At 36.8% G+C, this 24531-nt stretch overlaps 1 protein-coding gene across 1 annotated transcript in view; it reads right to left on the bottom strand.

Annotated features, from left to right (window-relative positions):
* The window catches only part of MYO1D (myosin ID), a 372129-nt gene that overhangs the window by 184555 nt on the left and 163043 nt on the right, over positions 1-24531 (bottom strand). Inside the window, exons 15-16 of the mRNA XM_074263605.1 lie at positions 14089-14255; positions 964-1171 (exon numbers count right to left, since the gene is read on the bottom strand). Of these exons, the coding sequence (XP_074119706.1) occupies positions 964-1171; positions 14089-14255 (375 nt within the window). The remainder of the gene's footprint in view (positions 1-963; positions 1172-14088; positions 14256-24531) is intronic.

The raw sequence follows: 24531 nt of genomic DNA, 5'->3' as shown, positions 1-24531 counted from the left end.
TGTGGCTTCTTTAAGCAACCAATAATCAAAAACTTACTAAGTGTATATGCTGTGCCAGGCTCTATGCTAGGTGCTAGAAATAGAAACACAAAAATCAATAAATAAACCTTCTTAGGTACCTACTATATGCCAGGCAACTGTGCTGGTGATAAATAGTGCCTGATCTCAGGGAGATTTTAATCAACCTAGAGAGAGCCAGGCCAGGAATCAGAAAGACCTGAGTTCAAATGGAGCCTTTAATCACTTCTAAGCTGTGTACTATAGGCAAATCACTTAAGCTCGGTTCGCCTCAATTTTCTCAAATGTAAAATGGGAATATTAATAGCATCTACTGTTGAAGGCTGTTCCAAGGAGCTGATGAAATAATTGTAAAACGTGCAGCACAATGCCTGGCACACAGTAAATACTATATAAATGTTTGCTATTTTTATTGTTTTTATTTGTTAAGTATGCAGAAAAGGAAGATACAGCATGGTATCTTTGGGAAAAGATACTAGGAGCTTACAGGGATCTCTGGCACTTAGCACTTTATCAGGTTCACAGATAGCACTTGATAAATGCTTCTTATTTGATATTAGAAGAGGAAGAGATCAGAGAATTTCCAACTGGAAGAGACCATGGAGTTATTTATTTATTTATTTTCCTTGAGGCTGGGGTTAAGTGACTTGCCCAGGGTCACACAGCCAGGAATGTTAAGTGTCTGAGACCAGATTTGAACTCGGGTCCTCCTGAATTCAGGGCTCGGGCTCTATCCACTGCGCCACCTAGCTGCCCCCAGACTGTGGAGTTATTTAATACGGCTCCTTCATTTGGTAATTGAGAAAAATGAAGTTGGGGAGGGTGGGGTCATTTGGAAGTTTCTCAGAATTTATCCAAATAATCAATAATTTAGAAAGAGAATTCCCACATACTGTTATGGATATGAAAACTGGTATTCTGTTTAAATGGAGAAGGCACAATTACCTTTTGCAGAAAGAGGACAATCCTTACAAGCATCTGAGCATGGAGTTCTTCCAAGGTGAAAAGTGTCCTGGGGGTTCGGATAAAAATTTTGGTCTTTCCATAAGCCACGTCATCCTGGAAACCACAGCCTTCAATCAGTTTTTTCACAGCTTGCTTGTCTGAAGGGAGGTCATGGTTGGGCCAGGTAAATTCAGAGATCATCTTGTACCTAGGTAAACCACAAGCATTTATGTTACGGAGAATCTTGACCCTATAAGATCTGGAAGAGTTTAAAAATGTTATTTATTTCAAAATCTGTTGTGAAAATTAGCATGGAACCCAGAGAGAGGATGTGGGGACTTTGTGTGGATCACAACATAGTATTTTCACTTTTTTTTTATTGTTGTTTACTTGCATTTTGTTTTCTTTCTCATTTTTCCCCCTTTTGGATCTGATTTTTCTTGTGCAACATAATTGTGGAAATATGTACGGAAGAACTGCACATGTTTAACATCTATTGGATTACTCACTATCTAAGGAAAGGGTTAGGGGAAGAGAGGGAGAAAACTTTGTATCAAGGTTTTGCAAGGGTGAATGTTGAAAACTATCTTTGCATGTATTTTAAAAATAAAAAAAGCTCAAAAAACAAAAAGAAAAAAGAAAAAAAATTAGCCTGAACTTGTCATCCAATAAGGGTTAGGGATAAGAGGTCTAAAAGTCTTTTAAAGAAATGATCTCTTTAAAAAACAACAACTGGAATGGACCCCAATGCACTTTGTGCCATGTGGCACTGAAGAATACAACACAAGAAAATATAGGGAAAGAAAAATGAAAATATAGTGACTATGTGTTTGAGCCTAAAGATGGCCATTTCAAGGGGGTTGGAAAAGAATAAGAAAAAAAAACTTACACAGCATCTTTATATATTTAAAAAGAATAGCAAGTTGTACATAACAGATTTGTAGTTACAAGGACAATTTAAAAAATTATATTGTTGTGAAAATGTTTATTTTTTCCCATAAATTAAAAATAAAATAAATTTTAAAAAGAAAAAAAAATAAAGAAAACCAGAGCAACATGAAAAGCTAGTTTTAAGCAATGGTTTCAAAGTTAAAAGATGGAGGTAAAAATCCCTAGTAATTGTCATCCTATTCATCTACTTAGCATTGAAAAGTCACTTCCTGTACCCTTCCAGGGAGGAGTATCTACTCTATTCCTGGTCACACAACACCTTATAATTTCCAATTGCAGGTAGAGAAGTGAGCTTGGATAGGGGTTCGAGATAGCTGGAAGAAATGGACAGAGCGAGTTTCCAGCTAGGTTTCTCTGGCGTACTCTGGCTTTCTCCCTCTGAGAGGGAGAATGGGGGATAGTCAGAGAAGAGCAAAGACAGCAGAGATGACATTCCTTGTAGGAATGACAAAGTCATTGTGGAATAGATTAAAGAGTGGGAAATGAAGTGATGTACAACAAGGCTGGAAACAGGTTTTGACCAGGTGGTAAAAGGCTTTTTTACAAGCCAAAGAGAGGAATCTGTATTTTATTTTAGAAGCAAGAGGAATTCACTAAGCTTAACATTTATCAGAGGAAGGCTCTATAGCCTTCTATAGCTTACTAATTGAATAATGAGTCTGTAGAGGAAGCTTTGCAGGAAAATAACATCTTTGTGCTCTCATAAGACTACCAAAAGAATCTTCTATGAAGCTTAATGTATTTTACTCCAGTGATTGCTAGAATATAAACGAGAAAGCCCGGGGATTTTATATGATCCTGAAAAGTTTAAAGGAACTCCAAGGCATATGTGCTGAGAAGACATGGGAAAAAAGTGTATCTATATTTGTTTATATAGAATTTAATTAGGTAGCTTTACTATCTAAGAGTTCAAAGAAAGAAAAGGCAGCATGAGGTAATGGTAAGAGGGCAGGATAAGGAGTGAAGGGAACCTAAATTCAAATCCTCCTTGTCTATTCAGCAAGGAACCTCATCTGTGTATCAAATCATCCCTAAAGTCCCTTTTAGCTCTAAATCCTATGAATAATCTAGTTACAAAGGTTTATTGAATCACACAATTTTACAAATCGGGAGACGCTTCAAACATCAACCAGTCCAATTCCCGGTCAAAACATGAACACCCCAGTCATCTGGAATTTATACCAGTTTTCACAGATAAAGAACTCATTATCTACTGTCCACTTATGGACAATTCTAATTTTTTTCTCTTTTAACATGGAGTCAAAATCTTACCATTTCTATCCATTACTCCTTGTTTTAACTTCCAAGTCCAAGCAGAAGATAAAATAAATCCTACTTTTTCAGGATAAAAATTCAAATATTATGTATATGTCATGACAACTTAAGTTCTTCTTCTTCAGTTTAAGCATCTCTTGTTCCTCCAACCCTTGTACTTATGGTATATTTTCTAAACTCCTCAAAATTCTGGTCATTGTGCTCTGGAATAACTCCAATTAGTCAACAGCCCTTTGGTAGTGCTCAGGAAGAAACACTGCATTGCAAATGTGAGCAGGATGATGGAACGAACACCTTACAAGACCACTAATATTTGACCCTTTTGACTATTCCCTCCTTTAAGTGAAACTCTAATATCTAATGACACTTTAGTGATTTCTGTGGTGCAGTTCTCCCTGGCTTCTCTTTTCTTTCTGAATGCATTCTCCATCTTCTTAAATGGCCCACCTTATTCCTCCCACCCACCAAGGACAAATGTGCCCCAAGGCTCTCTCATTTTTTGGCCTTCTACTCTGTCTTTGACATTAGGGATCTCATCAGTCCCCATAATTATGATAATCATTTCTATGCAAAAAAATCCTAGACATTAATATGAATAAGAAATTGATAATAGAAATAGATACTTTCTGTTTTCTCTTCTAAATGTCAATCTAGCAGATCCAGTAGAAGTTAAACATTTCCATATTGAGATCACATGAGTAATTCAAAGTCAGTATCTCTAAAATTAATCCTTTCTTTTCCCCTTTCCTCCTCTCCCAACCTGCCCTTTTTCCCAACTTTGCCTAGTCATTCAGGTTCAAAAGTTTGGAATTTGGAGACTGAATGTAAATCAATACGTACTATCTTCACTTTTTTTTCTTGGATTATTTTTTTCCTCTTGTGGTTTTTCCCTTTTGTCCTGATTTTTCTCTCCCAACATGATTCATAAAGAAACATGTATTAAAAATTAATGTGCATGTATAACCAGGAAAAAGAAAACAATAAAAGGGAAAAAAACAATATAATAAAAAAAGTTTAAAGTTATCTCTGGTTCTTCCATTTTTTCATATCTCTCCCCACCTCCCTCTATCTAGAGTTGCCAAATTCTGTTTGAATACCTATATAGTATCTTTCATGCTCATTTTCTCCCTTTCATTAAGACTGTTCCTACTTCAGCTCAGGCCCTCATTACCTCTCCATCGGATGACTGAAAGGGCCTATTAATCAGTCTATCTCCAACCAAACTCTACCCTCCTGACTCCATCCTTCACACAGCTGCCAAATTAATTTCTCTAGTGCAAAGCTCTCACCCTCTCTCTCTCTCTCTCTCTCTCTCTCTCTCTCTAAAAGTTTAGTGTTCTTCTATTGCTGACAGGATAAAATCCAACTTCCTTACCTTGATACATGAGACCTTCTGAGATTTGTCTTTAATCTTTAATCTAACACTGAAGCCTGCCTGCTTCTTCCACCCTATACTACTTTGCTCCATTCCAAATAAAACTAAATTACTTGTTTCCATTAAAAAAAAAAACTAAATTACTTGTTTCCTAATATCATTCTGCCTTCTTTTACTGTCCCATGTTCATACAAATCATCCCTCTGAAACTTTGAATTTATTCTCTCTGCATCCCTGATTGTTGAAATCCTTTTCCCTTAAAGGCCAGCTTGGACGCTACTTTCTGTACAAAGCTCCTCCCTTTCCCGCACTGAACTAACCTCTTTCTCTTCAAATTTTCTGGGCTGAATCATTATTTTCCCTACTGTAAGTCCTACAATAATACTGATGGTAGATAACACTATGTGCCAGGTCACTATACTAAGCACTTTATAATTATGAGGAGCTAAGGTAAATACGGTAAACATGACATGCCCAGGATCACAAAGCCAGTAAGTGTCTGAGGCCAAATTTGAACTCAGATTTTTCTGTCTCCAGACCCATATCCATTTGTACCACCTAGTACTCTTGTATCATACTTGTGCACATGTCTTATACCATCTCAATCCTCTTCCAGATGGAAAGTTCCTTGAAAAGAGGGGCAATGATAATTTTCATTATTCTTCTTATCTCCAACACCAGACTCTTTTGCCCTGTAGAAATTTAGTATTTCTTGAATCAAACTGATGAAAATATCTTAGTGTCTGGCAATCCCTACATTGATGAAATCACAAGTCTAATCCTCTCCTTTTTCCCCTCAAGAAAAATTTCCTTAATGTTTTTTGTTTGCTGTGTCATATCACGGAATCACCCTGAGTTGTGGTTTGTTAAAAATTGCAGGGCTTTTGCACATCAGTGATTATGGTTTAATGCCATTACTGCCATGTATAGAATCCTGATGCTAGAAGGGATCCCAGACAGAGAGCTCCTGGTCCAACCTGCAACCGAACAAGGAGGAACTGAAGTGCTCTGCTTCTTCCCAACCTCTCACTCTGCCCATCCTGCTAGAACGCTTTCTCTTTCTTCTTTAGGGGTCCATACTCATCATTTAGGTGATCCTTTTAGTAGTGGATTCTAGAATTTGTCCAAGAATAGACCGTGTGGTTTGCCAACTTTGTTCTCTTCTATTTTCTAAAATCTAAAAATATTTGCTCTTTTCTTGACTCGCGCTGCTGTCCACTGTCCTCCATGAACTCTTCTGGTTCACAAATAGTGACTCCACAGTTGTAGCCAGCAATATCTTCAATATCTTGGTATGAGTTTTGTCTGGTCCTGAACTCATACTCATCAGGGGCATCTAAGTGTTCTCTTCCTAACACCTTTCTTATCTGGGGCTTCAGCTCCCTCTTTGTCCTTTTTATTAGGCTCCTAGTTCAAATTGAGGAGCAGGACCACCTTTTCCTCATGGTTCATGAGGATGGTCCCACTCATGTGGAACAACAAGTCTTCTTTCCTGCTGGATAGCTTAGGCCCTTACTTTAGTTTCTCTTTTCTTTCCCTATGAGTCTCTACTCATTGAGAGCTCTAGCCACTCTCTCTGAACATGTCCTTAGAGAACCATGTCAAGCTTTTGCACTCATCCTCCATTATCTGCTGCTAACCGCATCTTCCACGTGTCTTTTTAAGATCTAAGCTGGTCATTGAGCTCTCTGGATATTTATACTCTCCTCATATGTTTGTGTCTGAATTTCATCCTTGAGTAATCATCAGAACTGGATCTCCGTTTTTCCTAATATAAATCCGACCTACTCTGCTCCCCATCTTTCCAGGCTTGGATATTTACATTTTTTTTGGTAGGCAATTATCCCTTCTCTCTTCATATGTTTCTGTCTGAATTTCATCTCTGAGTAATCATCAGACCTGGATCTCCACTTTCCTGAATATAAGTCCCACATACTCTGCTCCCCACTTTCCAGGCATCCTACATTTTACACTCCTTCTTCCCTCTGTCGCCTTCCCTGCCCCCTGCTACACAGTCCTGAGAGACACCGGGCTTTTAACTTTTCCATGAACGGACACTCCATCTCCAGACCAGGCACTCTCACTGGCTGTCTCTCATCTCTGCTTCCAGTAATTCTAACTCCAGTAACCTTCTTGTACTCTTGTTATGAAACAGTTGCTCATAGGTTGTCCCTCCCATTGGACCGTACACTTCTTGAAGGCAGGGACTGTCGCTTGCCTTCTTTGTCTCTCCAGTATTTAGCACAGTGATGGGCACACAATAAAAATATAATAAATGTTTACTGAGTGACTTTCTCAGCTCATATTTACCCATGTATATTTCTTATTCTACTTCAATTCTCCTCCATTAGATTGTAGGATGGATTCTGAGATTTTAGTCCCATTTCTATGACTAATGGCTGGAATTTGCATAGCACTTTGAGATTTACAAAGCAGTTTGCATTCATGATTCTCATTTGAACTTTATGACTAGATGTTGGTATTGCAGAGGGATGGAGGCATTATAGGTAATATTGCATTGGGGAATGCAGAGGGAACACATTGGGGAACACAGAAAACTGTAAGTGATAATCCCTCCACTTATCCAGGTCTGTAATGTAAAGTGTTAAGGAACTACCTAGTACACCGAGGAATTAAGTAAAGTTCAAGGTCATACAGCCATTATATATAAGAGGCAGGGCTTTGCAACCCTTTCTGGCTCCCAAAGCCAGCTCCCTGTCTGCCATGTTGCCTCTCATTGCACTAATCAGACTACCAAGAACTGGCATGTAAAATAAGTTTCTGTAAATGCAATCATGTAAAATTTTGTATTCTAGTAAGTTATTTTATAAAATAAAGTATTCTTTTATAATGCAAATAATAATATTTCATAGTCAGTGAGCCCATAAGCATTTGTTAAGTACTTCCTTGTGCCAGGTACTGTGCTAAATATGGAGATGTAAGAAAAAGTCAAAATAGTTTCTGGTCTCAATCAGTTCATAGTTTAATAGTGAAGTTGTAAATAAATGGATATTGAATGTGTGTATATATATATATATGTGTGTGTATATATATATATATAGTATTTAATTTATACTTTAACATATTTAACATGTATTGGTCAACCTGCCATCTGGAGTCGGGGGGAAGGAGGGGAAAAATAGGAACAAAAGGTTTAGCAATTGTCAATGTTGTAAAATTACCCATGCATATATCTGGTAAATAAAAACTATTAAAAAAAAACAAATGGGTATGGACAAGATACATCCAGCACAGACAGAAGGTAATGGGAAAAGGCCTCCTAGAAAAGGTGGGTTCGAATTGAGTCTTGAAGGAAGCCAAGAAAGCTAGCCAGCAGAAGTGAGGAGGGAGGGCATTCTGGGCCAAGAGGAGAGCTTTCATTAAGGCAGAGAGCAGGGATGAAGGGTTTAGTGTGAGAAATAGGAAGAACACCTGGGTTATCAAACTGTCAAGTTTGTGTCAAGGGTAAGAACAATGGAAAGAAAGGAAAGGTTGAGATTGTGAAGGGATTTAAATGCTAACACAGAAGGCTTTATAGCTGATCATGGCAGTTACAGGGACCTGTTGGAGTTTTTTAAAATAAAGGAGTGACATGGTCAGATGTCGACCCTAGGAAAATCACTCTGACAGCCGGATAGAAGATGAAATGGAATGGTGACAGACTTCAGGCAGAGAGGGAGCCCAATTAGAAGGTTACTGCAATAGTTCAGGTAGGAGGTAATGAGGTCCTGGACTAAGGCGGAGGGAATAGAGAGAAAGGGATGAATAGAAGCGACACATCCAATTTTCTTGAAACAGGGCATATCGACCAGTATCAGGAGAGAATACCTTAAAACAAATACCTCTCTATCTAAAACAAGTGCTTTCTATGCTCTTTTGACACTTATCCCTATCTTTTTGCTGTTGTTCAGTCATTTTTTCAAACGTGTCTAACTCTTTGTGATCCCATTTGGGGTTTTCTTGGCAGAGATACTGCCATTTCCTTCTCCAGCTCATTGTACAGATGAGGAAACTGAGGCAAACAGAGTTAAGTGACTGTGACTGGATTTGAACTAACGTTTTTCTATCTCCCAGCGCCGTATTCCATTCACTGTACTGTCTGGCTGCCCCAACTATAATCTTAAAAAGAAAGACTAGATAGATAGGATCACAGAGACCGAATCTTAGGAAATCTAATCCGAACTACTTCAAAGAGAAAAAGGATGGGGAAAAAAGCCAAGCAGAAAAAGCACTAGACAGGGATCAGAAGCCTTGGATTCTAATTCTGACTGTCGATTATCAGCTGACTTCTTTCTATAAACCAGGGTAAATACTTTGCTGACCTCACAGGATTGTTGTGAAGATGAAATAAAATTAATTCATGTGAAAGTGCATAGTTGAAAGATGCTATTCTGCAAAATTTCCCCTTATGTGCTTCTGGGGAGCCATCCAATTGTTTTGTTTATTTTCTGGCATCTTTACTAAAGGCAGCTGCAGGTAACATAATAGAATTGTTTTTAAGATTCCCTAGATCAATGCTAAGAATGTCAATGGTGTATAAAATAAGCCAATTCTGAATTTTTCTTCTGATCAATTAAAAAAAACAACAACAAGATATGGAAAGAAAAAAATGATTAATAGCCTCAGATCACTTTAAGAAGATTTCTTTAAAAATATCTGCTATATTTTAGAATTAATGAATGGGAGGATCAGAGGACTATACATTTTAAGAACAAAACAATTTAATGTCTGTAATTTCACCACAACTTAGTTATCAAAATTGTTTTATGATGAACGAAAGGTAAGCAGTTTTAACTCCACCCATTTTAAAATTCACAATATAAAAAGTTAGGTTTAATTCTCTAGGAAAAGAATAAAGCTATACGAATAATAAAAAAGGTAACTCAATTTTTTTAAAAGGGAAGAAACCCTGATTTATTATAAAAGACTAAATTCCACTTCACCACAAATAAAAGGATATAGACATTTATAAAAACTGATGATGTCTTTAAGATCTTCCTTGCCTATCTGTTAACATGTCTCCCCATTCTAAAAAATGGACAGCTTCCCCAGAAACCTGTTCCATTTCTTTTTCATTTCAAGCTCCATTTCTTCCTCATTTTTCCACTCATTTTTTAGGCCTATATGCATTTTGGCTTCTGTTGAAACTTCTCTAGGATCGATAATCAAACCCATTTCCTCTCCTTGTCCTTGACCTTTCTGTAACATTTGACAGTAATAATCACAACTTGATGGGGTTCTTTTTGGGGTTCTATAACTGTAAATTCATGGTTTCCTACCTCTGTAAAAGATAATGGTTCCCTCAGTGGGAACATGAATATTCAGAATAATAGCTGGTATTTATTGAATATTTTTAAGGTCTGTACAGCAGTTTACAAATAGTATCCCTTTTCAATCCATCACTAAACATTTATTAAGCACCTACTATGTGCCAGGCACTGGGGGATACAAAGAAAAGTAAGAACCAGTCTCTGCCCTGGAGGAACTTAACTATCGAATGGGAAACAACATACAAATATATCCAAAGCAAGCTATATACAGGATTCACAGGAAATCATTATAAGATAGAAGGGACTAGAGTTAAGAAAAATTGAGAAAGGGTGATAGAAAAAGATGGGATTTTAGTTGGGATTTTAAGGAAAGTCAGTAGACAATGTTGAAAAGAGAGAGGGTCTGCACCAGGGGTTGCCAGCATCACAGGAGAGAAAGAGTTTTCTTTTAGAGATGTTTCAAAGATTAGCAACAGATTGGATATGGGTATGAAGGGAGAGTACTGAGAAAGAATGAGGGGTCAAGAATGACTGATCCTCCCAAAACTCCATTCTCACTCAGCTACTATTATTATGTCTATTTTACAGATGTTTAAACTGAGGCAAACAGAAGTTACATCACTTGCCAGGGTTACACAGCAAATAAGTGCTTAAAACTGGATTTGAATTCAGGACTCCAGGTTTGACACTTTATCCAATGTGACAGGGAGACTGTGATTTCTATCTTAGACAGGCTGAAACTGAGATGTCTACGGGACATTCAATTTGAGATTGATGTGGTTGGTGTGCAAGACTGTAGCCCATACAGATATACATATATTGTATTTAACTTACACTTTAACATATTTAACATGTTTTGGTCAATCTGGGGGAAGGGATGGGGGGAAAGAGGGGAAAAGTTGTAACAAAAGGTTTTGCAATTGTTAATGCTGGAAAATTACCTATGCATAAAATTTTTGTAAAAAATAATCAAATAAATAAATTTAAAAAAAAAATGACTGTAGCCCATGAGGATACATAGCCCATTGTAGCCAAAGGGCTGGATACACAGATGTGTGATATATTTGCTTACAGATGATAACTAAACCCACTAGGGTTGATAAGATCACTGAGAGAAGGTATACAGCAGCAGGGTTCTTAACCTTTTTTGCTAATGGCAGTTCCACGAAGCCTGTGGACCCTTTCTCAGAATGGTCTTTTTAAAGGCATAAAATAAAATACAGAGGATTGTGGGAAACAAGTACATTAAAACATTTTAAAAATATTCATGTACCCCAGATCAAGAATGTATGTTTATAGAATGGGATTCAGTTGAGTAATGAGATCAAAAGCCAGATCACAAGAGCTTGAAAAGGGAATGAGAGTAGAGGAAGTGGGGCAATGAGGACAGACAGCTTTTTTCCTAGAAGTTTATCTGTAAAAGGAAGGAGAGACATGCAATGACAGGTGATAGCAGGTGATTGAGGTGAGAGTCGGATTTGGTGAGAAGGAGAGCTCATAACTAATCTGCGATAGAGCAATTTCTTTAGCGGTGATGGGAAATGGGAGACAGATTCCAAATGGCTGGAGTATATGTGAGTGATGAGAGACAGCAGCGAATGCAAAATGCAAGGGTCTGGCATGCATGAGAGCATATCAGCAAATGGGATTCTAGCAGCCTGGATTTATATTGCACGTCTCCTTCAAGGAGCTCAATTACAGTGAAACAAGCATGTTCTCAGACTACACATGTTCCCGCAATCCTACGGGGATGAACCCCTTAACCAAAAGAGAATCTGATACGCAGAGTAGTTAAAACGGACCTTCTGGAATCTACAGCTGCATAAAAATAGAAGCAAAACGCATCCTGTTCCCTTGGCTTAGTAATAAGTAGTATGTTAATGGGTTTGTTACTTTCAAAATTGGTTATGGAGAAAGGTCCTGTTTTTGGAAATGCTTCAGTTAATGTTAAATTTAATATCCGAGGGCACATACCTTAAAAAAAAACCCAAAACAAAAGCAATCCTATTATAAAAATATAGTAACAAAAACAACATCCTCTAATAAAATAATTTCATTCACAAGGATAAAAAATTAAAAAATTATACATGGGGAAAAATAAACCCACCAGGATAGAGAGGAGACTAGATGACAGAGTTAGAAATGGGAACCAAATGATATGACCCACAAAATAAAGAGATGGACAAACTAAACAATGGCACATTAAGAAAGGATAAGGGCAACCAGAAAAAAAAAAATAACCCAAAAACCCAAGTAATAAGTGTCACTATTTGAATAATATTATAGGTAAAAATGGTCCAAACAAGTTGGAAATATTTTCAGACATAGTGTAAAAACTGCGTATGATGACACTGCTATATCATTCTTAAAGGTTTTCCATTATCTAACAAATCAATGCAAAGTCGCTCTTCTCTCCTTCCCTAAGGCAAAGAGCGTGACCCTGGTACCTTAGCAAATCACATCCTGAATGGTCCTGCTAATTATAAAGCTGAACTCAGAATAAATCTGCCATTTGACAGCATCTTTTCCTCCCCCAAAGACCTCCAAAGCTTTCAAGGTCATTGGTACATTAAAAATCCCTATCTGTCTCTCTCCATAAAAGACATGAAGATAAAGGAAAGTGACAGGTAGAAACCTGGGTTTAAACCGATAATCCTTAGTAAAAGCCTGCACAACTTGAGCCAAGAAATCACTGTAAAATACTCATTTGAGCAAAGAGAAACATAGTCTTCTCAGTACCACAGTCTGCTGGTCTGATGGAGCTCTAGCTTCCATTCCACTCCCCACTCTCAATTAAAGTATACGACTCTGAATGAATATGGGATTGCAATAGAAAAACACTGAAGGACATAATGAATCAGTAATGCAATTGATTTCCATTTCATTTGTGACTTGAGGAATTCGTTTTGTTACTTTATAGTGACATGGAATTTAAAACAGAAACTGGATTCATCCGACATAGGAAGCTGGAGTTTTCCAGAAGTATATTTTTATCTAAAATAGATGGTTTTGGGGGCAGCTGGGTGGCACAGGGAATATAGCACCAGTCCTGGAATCAGGAGAGTCTAAGTTCAAATCTGACCCCAGACAAGCTGTGTGACCCCCGGGCAAGTCATTTAACCCCAATTGCTTCCAAAAAAAAAAAAAAAAAAAAAAAAAGGGATGACTTTGGTGGGATAGATTACATAGTAAAATACTGAATCAAAGTGCTTCTTTAAATAAATAAAGATATAGGGGTTGCTTTTTGATCTTTCCAATTTCATACTTACTGATGGGTCCCATTAAGCCCATTTTCTAACTTATTTCTCTACCAACAAAAGAACTACAGTTCATTTTCTTTTGAATATAGTAGCAAATTTTGAGGGCAGAGGGAAGCCAAAGAAATAAAAAAGGCTGATTGAGTACAATTTATATAGTTTGTAATTCATCATTAACAGCCTTGCTCTTTATTTCTGTCTCTCTTACTTTCCCCATCTGTCCTCTCAGAGATTGAGCCTCACATCATAACATTCTAATCACACTCCAGTTTGGCCCAGAGAATGCTTCCATCTATTCCCCAACTCAGCTCATGTGCTATTTAACCTCCATTCATTTTCTACAAGTTACAGTGAGAACTGTAAATAACCATCTTTGCATTGGTTATGGAGAGTTGGCTATAAATCTTATAAGTTCTTATGTTTGCAAGACAATGCAAGCAGATAACTCTTGCTAGAGACTATCAAGAAGGCCAGACTAAAATTACTTTTAAAAGTTAAATTGTGATTTCAATCAGGAAAAGTGAAAATTTAGAGACAAGTGTTGGGGGACAGTTAGATGGCACAATGGATAGAGTACTGGCATTGAATCAGGAGGAGCTGCATTCAAATCTGGTCACAATACTGATGCTTGCTACCTGTGTGATTCTTGGCAAGTCATTTAACCCCAATTGCCTCAAAAAGTAAACAAAAAATCTTTGTTTTGTATAAGGTTTATGTTTTATTTAGTTCAAAAATCCTCATTTAATGATATTATACTTTAAATATCCTCTAAATTATTTTAAAATATTCTTGAACTTCTTAATCTCGGTCTCTTTGCTGTCCCCTGCAGAACTGAATTTTAAAGACCTCATCTCCTTTCTCCAAGAAAGGATGCATTCATGCCAACAGATGAGAGACATCTTTTACCGGTTCTAGGATTTATTCTTTGTTGCCATCATCTGAAATGTGAACATTAGGAAGACTATCTTGTTCACAAGGTACTTCGAACCCTGCTCACCTGTGAAGAAACTTCTCGTAGGTCTGACGGTAGGCAAATCCTGCCCGCCGCACTCTCACATTTTCCAGTAGCCCGAGATATTCCACCTGATGCCGGCAACGCTCTTCATCAAACAGCTGGGGGGATTTTTTGTCATTTGGCTTAATGCAACGTACATAATATGGTTCCTAAGAACATAAAAATTGCATATGATAAGTTTCACTTGAGAATAAGTCCAGACTAAGGCAGTCCTAGTTATTTTATGTTCCTTTTACAAAACATAAACTAATTATGATACTAAAAATAACTTGAAAGGCTCAGGGGAAAATACAACTCTTTACATTAGTGACCGGTACATCCATGACTTTTCTCTCTCACTCATTTGCCACATGTGACTAAGTCAGGACCACAAACAGAAAGCAAGACAATCAGCATTAGGTATGTTCCCTGTTACCATGGAACCTATGGTCTATTATATATGTATTTGTAGTCTGTTTAAACTGTGGGAGATCCTGGCTCTTGAGTCAGATGTTTTTCTCCTTTACCTACATTTTCTTCCTCTGGTTTTTCAAAATGCTCTAACCCACCCTTCTGAGATCACTGTATACAAATACAGGCATGGTAAAAAAGTCTAAAAATGTTTTCATCACGGAATAACTGCAACAGAATAACTCTAATGAGGATTTGTAAACACATCCCCTGTAAGACTTTTGATTAAATAGAATTCACTGGAAACAGATTAAGAAAGCATTTTATAAAGAGTTTAAAAAGCTGAGGTTAAAATGGAATTCTGTATGTAATTACTGAATACCACTGATGGAGCTGGGGAATCCTGTGAGTCACTGATGGCCATCCTGCATTAAGAAGCAGAAGCTCTTTCATGCTTTTTGGGAGAGGCATTGCAAAACACCTAAAATATAAGATGCTTGATAAAAACACTTTCCATTTAACCAACTTTCTGTCCATTTATGTTTTTTGAAATCTTTTGCTTTAGAAATGATCAACTTGATTGAGCTTAATATACTAAAAATTCTACCTATTGTGGTCAATAATAAAGTTCATGCCGGTATGATTCTGGGCATGAAAGTGGGCATTTCCTCGTGTGTAAAGTGAATGATTTAGACTGCACTGTCCACAGGGTTCCTTTCATCTATATATCTATGATCTTATTATATGGCCCAAAATAACCAGGAAATATAATCCAACAGAATATTTAAAGTATTGTAATACTTTTTTGGGAAAAAAAAAAACAAAAACAACAAATCATGCCATCTTACCCTTACTTTATCCTCTTTAAAAGTTATCTCAAGTCAGTTGAAAGATTTACTAAGCACTTACTACATGCCAGGCACTGTGCTAAATTCTGTGGGACTTCCCAATCTAATGGGAAAGAAAATATATAAACAACTCTATAAAAACAAGAGAGAGAAAGGATCAGTTGAAGAAAAAACAAAAACAATGGAGACTTGGAAGTCACTAAGATTCAAGGGGATTCAGAGACTTCCTGAACAAGGTGAGATTTTTGGCTGGCTCTTGGAGGAAGCTAGGAAACAGAAGAGAAGATGAAGAGAATTCTCTAGGCAGGGGGGACTGACGGGGAAAACGCTCCAGGCCACGGATGGAGCGTCTTGTATGAGGGAAAGCAAAGAGACGACTTGTTGGATCACAGATTATATGGGTGCAAGTCAGACAAAGAAGATTGGAAAAGAACATGGGGCCAGATTATGAATGGCTTTAAAAGCTAAACAGAGGGTTTTAGATTTGATCCTGGAGGTAACAGGAAGCCACTGGAATTAATTGACTTTGGGGAAGAGGGACATGATCAGATCTGTGCTTTAGGAAGATCAACTTGACCACTGAAAGGAGAATAGACCTTCTGGGGAGAGAGACGAGGGAGGGGGACTGATTATTAGACTGTACAGGTGTCAGGTGATGATGGACATTACTAAGGCAGTGCCAGCTTGGTGGTGCCATAGTTCATAGAGCATCAGCCTGGAGTCAGAAAGACTCATCTTCATAAATTCAAATCCAGCCTCAGACAGTGATCAGCTGTGTGACCCTGGGCAAGTCACTTAACCCTGTTTGCCTCAGTTTACTCATCTGTAAAATGAGCTGGAGATGGAAATGGCAAACCATGCCAGTGTCTTTGTCAAGAAAACCCCAAATGGGGTGACAGTCAGATGTGACTGAACAACAGTGCGTGAAAAATGAAATCCAGTACACATAACTCATGTGAGATTATAGGAAACACACTAAGATACTAGAGATGGGGACTGCATCAATTTGCTCTGAATAGCACCAAGGCCCAGAGGCATGTGCAAACGTCCACTTTCATTCAGTCAGTATTTATGGGATGCACAGCATCGTAATAAGCATTTGAAGTAAGACCAGACAAATAAACCCATCTGTTATCTGCAACTTTATCGCTAACCTTCCTACAGTGGAGCACCCAAATGGAGATGATAGTCTGGGTGCAGTGATTAGGGGAAAGTACAGAGGACCATCATTTTCCTAAACCTAAACACTGTGTGTCTTGTAATATGATCTAAGACTGCAGAACCTTCTAAGAAAAAAGGAAATGTATGAATTTTTTAAAAAAGTAAATTGTATTGGGCAGTGTGATGGAGATGAAAAAAAGCCCTGGCTCTAGATTTAGAAAATGTAAGTTCAAATCCTACCACAGAGAGGTTCTGCCGGTATGATCCTGGGCATGAAAGTGGGCATTTCCTTGTGTGTAAAGTGAATGATTTAGACTGCACTGCCCACAGGGTTCCTTTCATCTATATATCTATGATCTTATTATATGGTCCAAAATAACCAGGAAATATAATCCAACAGAATATTTAAAATAACTAATGATTGTCCTGGTAGAAGGAATTTAATGAAAATATCTGGAACTGAATACTGAAGGATGGAATAACTCACATTTCACAGAATCATAGATTCTTAGACTTTAGGAAGGAACCTCAGTGGTTATTAAGTGTAATCTGTACCCAAAAAGAAATCCCTCTTATAACACATCTCACCAACTTCGTTTGAACACTCTCCAGTGAAGGGGAACTCACTACTTCCTCAGGCCACTCTTTCTACTTTTAAACAGGCTCATCATTAGGAAAATTTTTAATCCCTTTTGCAGATTCCACACACTGCTCTTACTTGTGTCCTCCGGAGGCAAACAAAACAAGTTAAATCCCTTTTAAGTATGACAAACCTTCATAAATTTGAAGGAAATGATTATTCTTCCACCCAATCAATTCTTTTTCTTCTTCCAAAGTAACCATTTTCAGGTACCTTTAACTGATCCATAGATTTTAAAGAAAGTGTGAGGAGAGGAGAGCTTGGGTGAGGTGAATGTTGAAATGGAGAACAAATGTTATGCTGAGGAAGAATACAAAAAGAAAAACTTGACGGATGGTAAGAGAAGGGAATCAAAGAAGAAGACTAAATCTAAAATAATCTTCAGGATTAGGAGGATGTTGATGGAAATAAGGCTAATGGGAAGGAACAGGGTCAATGACCTTGGAAATGAGAGAAAAAAAACAGTGGTTTTCTTCTTTAACTTTTCAAATGTTTTATTGATGCTTTTGTCATATCTGTCACTGACCCCCTCCCCCCCAACCTGTAATCTCAAGTAGAAGTTTTTCCTTATAACCACAGGAACATTGGTTCTCAATAATAATATTTATGTTTTAGCAAGACCTTGAAGAGATGATGACATAGAGACAGTAATTTATAACTGAAGAGGTAGTGTAGTGAGTTTTACCTGGGTGATGAAGATTTATTTTAAGAACTAAAACCATAAAATGAGCCGCTGAATTTCTTAGGGAAATGAGCATATGGGAGTAGAAGGCTTTCGGGTAGGTTCAGGACAAGATGCTTTTATTTTAAATACTTAGTGATGCTTTTGTATAAAATTATACTTTCCCCTTTAATTTTCATTATGTTTCAGCAACAATGCAAAATGGTAAAGTGACTACTAAAAATGTGATGCTTTGATAAATGTGGAAATATATTTAGAAGAATTGCACATGTTTAACCTATGTTGGATTGCTTGCTGTTTAGGGAAGAAAAGTAAGGGGAAAGGAGGGAGAAAAATTTGTAATACAAGGTTGAAAACTATCTTTGTATGTATTTTGGAAATAAAAAAGCTATTATTTTAAAAAGCCAGAAAAAGAACAAATCAACCCCTCCCAATTAAACATCAAATTTGAAATTCTGAAAATACTTAAATACTTAAATACTTAAAAATACTTAAAAAATACTAAAAATACTTAAAAAAAAAAAAAGACATGATGTTTGTTTGTATTATGGACATTAGACAAATGAAACCATTTGTAAGACTTCCTATTATAATTAAACAATAAATTAAAAAAAATCTGTCCTGGTCCAGATGTTATATTTATTCTTTAGGTCTATGAAGAATACTTTATAAAATGATACCAAAGCAATTAAAGTTAAACTACACATTCCTCCATTTTGTTAACAATCAGTAAGCTGTAACAATGGGAAATGATATTTAGGATTGATCAGAATCACTGATTTTGTTTAGTTGAAACAATGCACAATGTAGGCATACTATTATTTAAGCATGCTTTTATATTTTAATTTACTTTAGTACCTATGGGAGGCAGTATGAGTTGGAAGCCAGCCTTAAAACCAGGAAGATCTGGCTTCAAGGAACATACATCTATACCTTTATTGATTGATAGGATCCCAAGCAAATCTGTTCATCTCTCAGTGCTCCACACAATTTTACAAGACTAAAAATCACAGAGATAGTACCAATCTGCACTGGTAGAGGGACTTTCCTTATCCAGGAATTTCATATCAAGGAATTCACAGGTTGAGTCCTATCCTTATTCATACAAAGAGGTAAAATACATTTTCAGTCCTAAGTAAGCACCTATTTGTTTGTCCTCCAATAACTCTAGTTCTGGCACCGACTGTAGGGAAACCCAAATTTAAAATTTAATGGAACATGAGGGGGGGAAATTGTATTTTTATACAAAAACATTACAAATACTGAAAATGAAATCTCTCAAAGCTATTCTCCTGGATATACCCAGGGCTTCTAATCTCCTTTCTTCCCTTCCCCTAAAAAAACTCTCCATGCTTTGCATTCTTATTTTTTGGAAGCCTAATTGTGCATGACAGTGGGCTGTGTTAACTAGGCTCTTATAATGAAGATACATGAACATATACTAAGAAGTAAAAGATGGAACAATATCATAAAAAGGTAACAGATATAAAATTAATAGTGTATTTTAACACAGGGGTCAAGGAGAAAGTTTGTAAGTGAAATTTTAATAATGGAAATTTCAAGTTCAGAAAGAACAGACCTAGAAGAGCCACCAGCTTTTCTTTTCATAAGCCCTAGAAATCTTCAAGGAAAAACTAGATTTTCCAGGGGTGTTTAAGTGATAAAGAGGGGCAGGTTTGCAGTTAAGGATGAGGGGGGAGTAGAATATGGTATATGAAGAAGGACAATGTAGACATGCTGTGACGGAGAGCCCTTAGTACCAGGAGCAAAACACACCCAAAGGAAATTTTTGCAGTTCTGCTAAGGATGCACTAAGAAATCAGGCAAATTAAGGACTAACTTGGACATCTCAAGTGTGGATTTTTGGATTTTGGAATACTTTATTTCATTTGCAGGTATAATCAGCTAATTCTACAATCTTTTAGTGAGTTTTTAGAAGCAGTGTGGTATAATGAATAGAGTTGGCTTTAGCAACAGGAATATCTGAGTTCCGACCCATCATGACTGTGTGATCCAGACCACATAACTGAAATTCTCAGGGTTCTAGAAAACTCTTTAAAATTAGAAATTGCAGAGGGGATTCCAATCTGTATAGAGGAAATTTCTGCCCTCCTGCCCTTCCTTGAGAACTTTAACAAGTCTAGTCTCTATTCCTAACCCAACTATCTTGAACACTTAAACAGGAGGGTAACTTTCATTTGGTGATGGAGCATCATCTGTGTAACTGTTTTTGATTTGGTAAATGAGGTTTTATTGGTTGATATATTTTCTTTGGCACTAGCCACGTCTGAACAAACATCCAAACAAAGCCCATTCAGAGATCATCTATCTGTATTCATGGGAACCAGGCACACCTTTAATTCACCCTCATCTCCTTTCTTCCCTTTCCCTTAAAAAACTCTCCATGCTTTGCATTCCTAAAGCAGTCTGTCACTATAGGACGGTAGATTTTGTTTAACTATTACCATGTTTGATGGTTAAAAGAATTGTGGTCTCTAATGCAGTTTAGAGATTACAGTTTCTTAGGTCATATTATTACATTTGGGACATTAATTGGTGGGAACTAAAGCAAGTAAATTACTTTTAAACCATTTACTGTGTAAGGTTCTCCTACTCCATATATTGGAAAGGCTTCAGAAATGGCAGTGATACAGAGGCCTAGTGGCCTCCAACTGAAGGAAGAGGAAATGTGTTTTGTCACGTATAGCAGGGAAGGTAGTAACTTATTATACAAGGAACATATAAGGTAGATCAAAATGCATTGTACCTATATTATGAACTAAGAAGTAAAAGAATAAGCGGCTATTATTGCCCTTTGTTTTAGAGGAAGTCATTGCTTATCAAGTATTTGTTTCTGCATTTGGAGATAAGGCTAAGAGATTATCTGTATGCTTAGCATTGTTTCCCACTTTACATATAGAACTTAGTCATGGGGTTACAATAGCTGCTGTGTACAAAGCCTGTCTCTATTCATGATTCTGTTTTTTTTTTTTTTTTTTCCATCCTCAAACCCCAGTGAGTGCGGAACCATGGATGGAACCATTAGTTGTTCTTGCTTCCCAGAATTCCATAACCATCAACCGCAATCCTCAAGATTTTATATATACTAAATATCCAAACCCTGCACAACTTCTGTATTGCCCATGATTGCATTAATGTTTATTCTGAACTGGTCTATTGGTGAACTTCCAAGACTTTATTTTTGGTCATCCTGCTGGTGATTTTGATTTTCAGACAGTTTGGAAACAAGGATGATGATATAGATAATAAAGGGAATCCCTATTTTGAAGAATCATGGCTCCATCTGAAATCTGAAGGCATACTGATGCAACTCTGTCTGCTGGTCACCTGGAATACTGACTTTCTTTGTTGTCTGCCATTTTGTAATAGACTTAGTACTGCCCAAATTATGGGCTTTCACCTCTCCAGGGGTGCACAGGTGTGTATGTATGTTCAAACAGGGTTTCTCTAGTATAAATCATGTAACTTTAGTTTGTTTTTTCATGTTTAAATGTTCATGTTCAATAACTACTAAGAGCTCTTTGGGCAGGATTTGTAGAGAGGTCAAAGAACACTCAAACGCCTTAATTATAAGCCCAAGGACCCCTGATGAATCATATTCTTTTAGGTGAGAAGTTTTCTGAAAAACTGGAAGTCTAGCCAACCAGCAGCTTTCCCAAACTTTGTTAAATTCTCAAAGTTCCTATCATGCTTCTTCAGTTCAATGATGATAGGGAATGTATTGGACAAGACACTCTCAATTGTGACCTAAGTGGAATTTCATGTTATGGAGCATGCTTATGATTTAAACAACCTTCAGTGATTAGTTAAAACTACTTATAAATACTTGGGCAGTTAAGGGGTGCAGTGGATAGTTTGGGGCATGGAGTCAGAAGAGTTGGGTACGAATTCTGCTTCAGACTTTTACATTCTTGTGTGATCCTAGTCAAGTCATTTAATCTTTTTTTCAGTCACAAATTGTTTTTTTCCAGTTGTTAAAATGGAGATAAAATAGCACTGACCTCCCAGGGTTGTTGTAAGGATCAAATGAAATAGCACATATAAAGTTCTTTGCAAACCTTAAAATATTACATAGATGCTAGCTAAGGCCAGGAAGAATACAGTTCTATAGTTGGTAACAAATGAATCTTGGCAGGCAAAGAAACTAAGTTGATGTGATGGACTTGGCTCTTCTCAACAATATGGTGATTCAAGGCAATTCCAACAGACTTGGGATGGAAAATGCCAATCACATCCAGAGAGAGAACTATGGAGACTGAATGAGCATTGAAGCATAATATTTTTTATCTTTTTGTTTATTTATTTTTTCTTTCTTGTGATTTCTCCCCCTTTTGTTCTGATTTTTCTAGCACAATGTGACAAATATGGAAATATGTTTAAAAGGATTGCACATATTTGACCTATATCAGATTGTTTGCTATCTTGGGGATGGGGAAGGTAAGGAAGAAAGGGAGAAAAATTTGCAACACAAAGTTTTACAAAAATAAATGTTGAGGGGCAGCTAGGTAACATAGAGCACCAGCCCTGAAGTCAGTTCAAATCTGGCCTCAGACATGTAACACTTCTTAGCTGTGTGACCCTGGACAAGTCCTTAACTCCAATTGCCTTAGCAAAAAAATAAAAAATAAAAATAAATGTTGAAAACGATCTTACTTGATTTTGGAAAATTAAAATACTACTGAAAAAATAACAAAAAAAGGATTCAAAATAATTTAAAAAAGGAATTAAGTTGAGATGCTGATTTTTAATTTTGTTGGAATTTAAAAACTATGGTTACAAAGATCATGCCTTTAATATCATGTTGTGACCTCAAAAATATGACTGAGTTTCCTGTATGGGAGTTGGGCCAGAAAGACACTGAGCCAAGGTCTTACTAGAAATGGCAACAAATGATATCCCAATACACTGGTCAACTAATGATTAATAGTCATCTCCACTGGTCACCAATTTGATTTTTTTTTTTTGCATCAAGATATTATAGTTTGAGTTTTTATGACACATCCAGAAAATTGGCAAAGATGGCAAAAATATAAATATAGCCTTTGTTGGAGGGTTTATAGAAAAAAGCCACACCAACGCACTGTTGTTGGAGCTGTAACAGGCTCAATTATTTTGTCGAGTTGGAATTATGTTAAGAAAGTGTCTAAAATGTGCGAGCAAAACAGACTTTCTATTTTTGAAACCAGAAATTAAAAAAGAAAAAGAAAAGGTAATAATCGGGATCTAAGGAAGATTGGAATCAATATCCATAATCGCTGATCCATAGATTCCACAGGGAGGACGTACTTCATAAAAGTCAACACTAGGAAGAGAAATCAATATTCATAGCAATGTTTTATGTAGTAGCAAAACACAACACAAAGTGGATGGATACCCACCCATTGGGGAATGGCCAAACTAAGTAATGGAGTATCACTGCGATATAATAATCAACAATGTACATGAATTCAGAGAATTCAAAATTGTATAAATATGAACTGATGCAAAGTCAAATGAGCAGAATCTGAAAAGCCACATATACAATGACTAATGAATGCGAATGAGAAGAAAAGCAGCAACAAAAACTGGAACTAAATGGTAGAAAATTATAATGATTAAATTTGGCCCCAGAGAAAGGAAAACATCTTCTTTCCTGCTTTGCCAAGCTGAGAACTGTAGATGTGGAACTTTGCCTATGATGTCAGATTTAGACGATAATGTTAATTTTGCTGAATTTCTCATCCCTTCCCCACCCTTTTTGGTTTGTCACAAAGGATGGTTCTCTAAGGGGGGGGGAGGGAAAGGGATATATTAGTAAATGATGTTGATGTAAAAACTAAAGGTATAGGGAAATTTTTTTTTTTTATAAAGGAATCATAAAATATTAGAGCTGCAAAGGACATGTGGAGATTAGTAGGGTTCCCTTAGGTGAATGCTCCAATTTCCTCAATTCAGGGATGAGAAAACTAAGGTAAAGGGAATGTCTCTTTCAAGGTCACAATGTAAGTTAGTGGCAAAGCTAGGATAAAAGCCAAATTGCCTGCCTCTGAGTCAATTTTCTCATTCCATCATCTTTCTCACTGAGAATCTCTTACCATGTACATTGTGATAGGAGCCCTTAAGAGACCCAAGAGATATGTTTGAGTCATATGTCTGTTTTAACTCTGAAAGAATGACAAACATATTGCAGATGGAAATCAATTATTAATAATAATAATATAGCAGAGAAGAGATAGGAAGAGGATTTATCCAGAAGCACACAGAAGCTAAAACAGGCAAGAATTCTAGAATGCTTGATGCTTTATCAAAGTTGTCAGCAACAATGGTTAGAGTAAAGGCTTGATATTTTAGGACATAGAAAAAAAAAGACAATAGACTTAGGTGATCAGTCAAGCAGGAGAAGCCCCCAAAAGAAACAATGAAAAGAGAAAGCATTCATCAGACTATATGTTGCAACAGCATAAATCAAAGCATGGCAGTACTTTAAAAAGAATAAAAAGATTCCACCTGCTCGTGGAAACTCATACAATTTGTCTTGTATGAGTCTATTTCCAAAGATAATACAATGATCCCTTATAATCATGAACTATTTTTCATGGATATCTTTGGACCAGCATTAGGGAATTTCATTGTTAAACTGTTCTAGTGTTTCTTAGATTTAGAGCTCAGAGGTCGTTTTGTCCAAGCCTCTTGTTTATAGTTGA

The sequence above is a fragment of the Sminthopsis crassicaudata genome, chromosome 4 (genome assembly GCF_048593235.1).
Source record: "Sminthopsis crassicaudata isolate SCR6 chromosome 4, ASM4859323v1, whole genome shotgun sequence".
Classification (NCBI taxonomy): Eukaryota; Metazoa; Chordata; class Mammalia; order Dasyuromorphia; family Dasyuridae; genus Sminthopsis; species Sminthopsis crassicaudata.
This window is presented reverse-complemented; position numbering and strand designations above follow the sequence as displayed.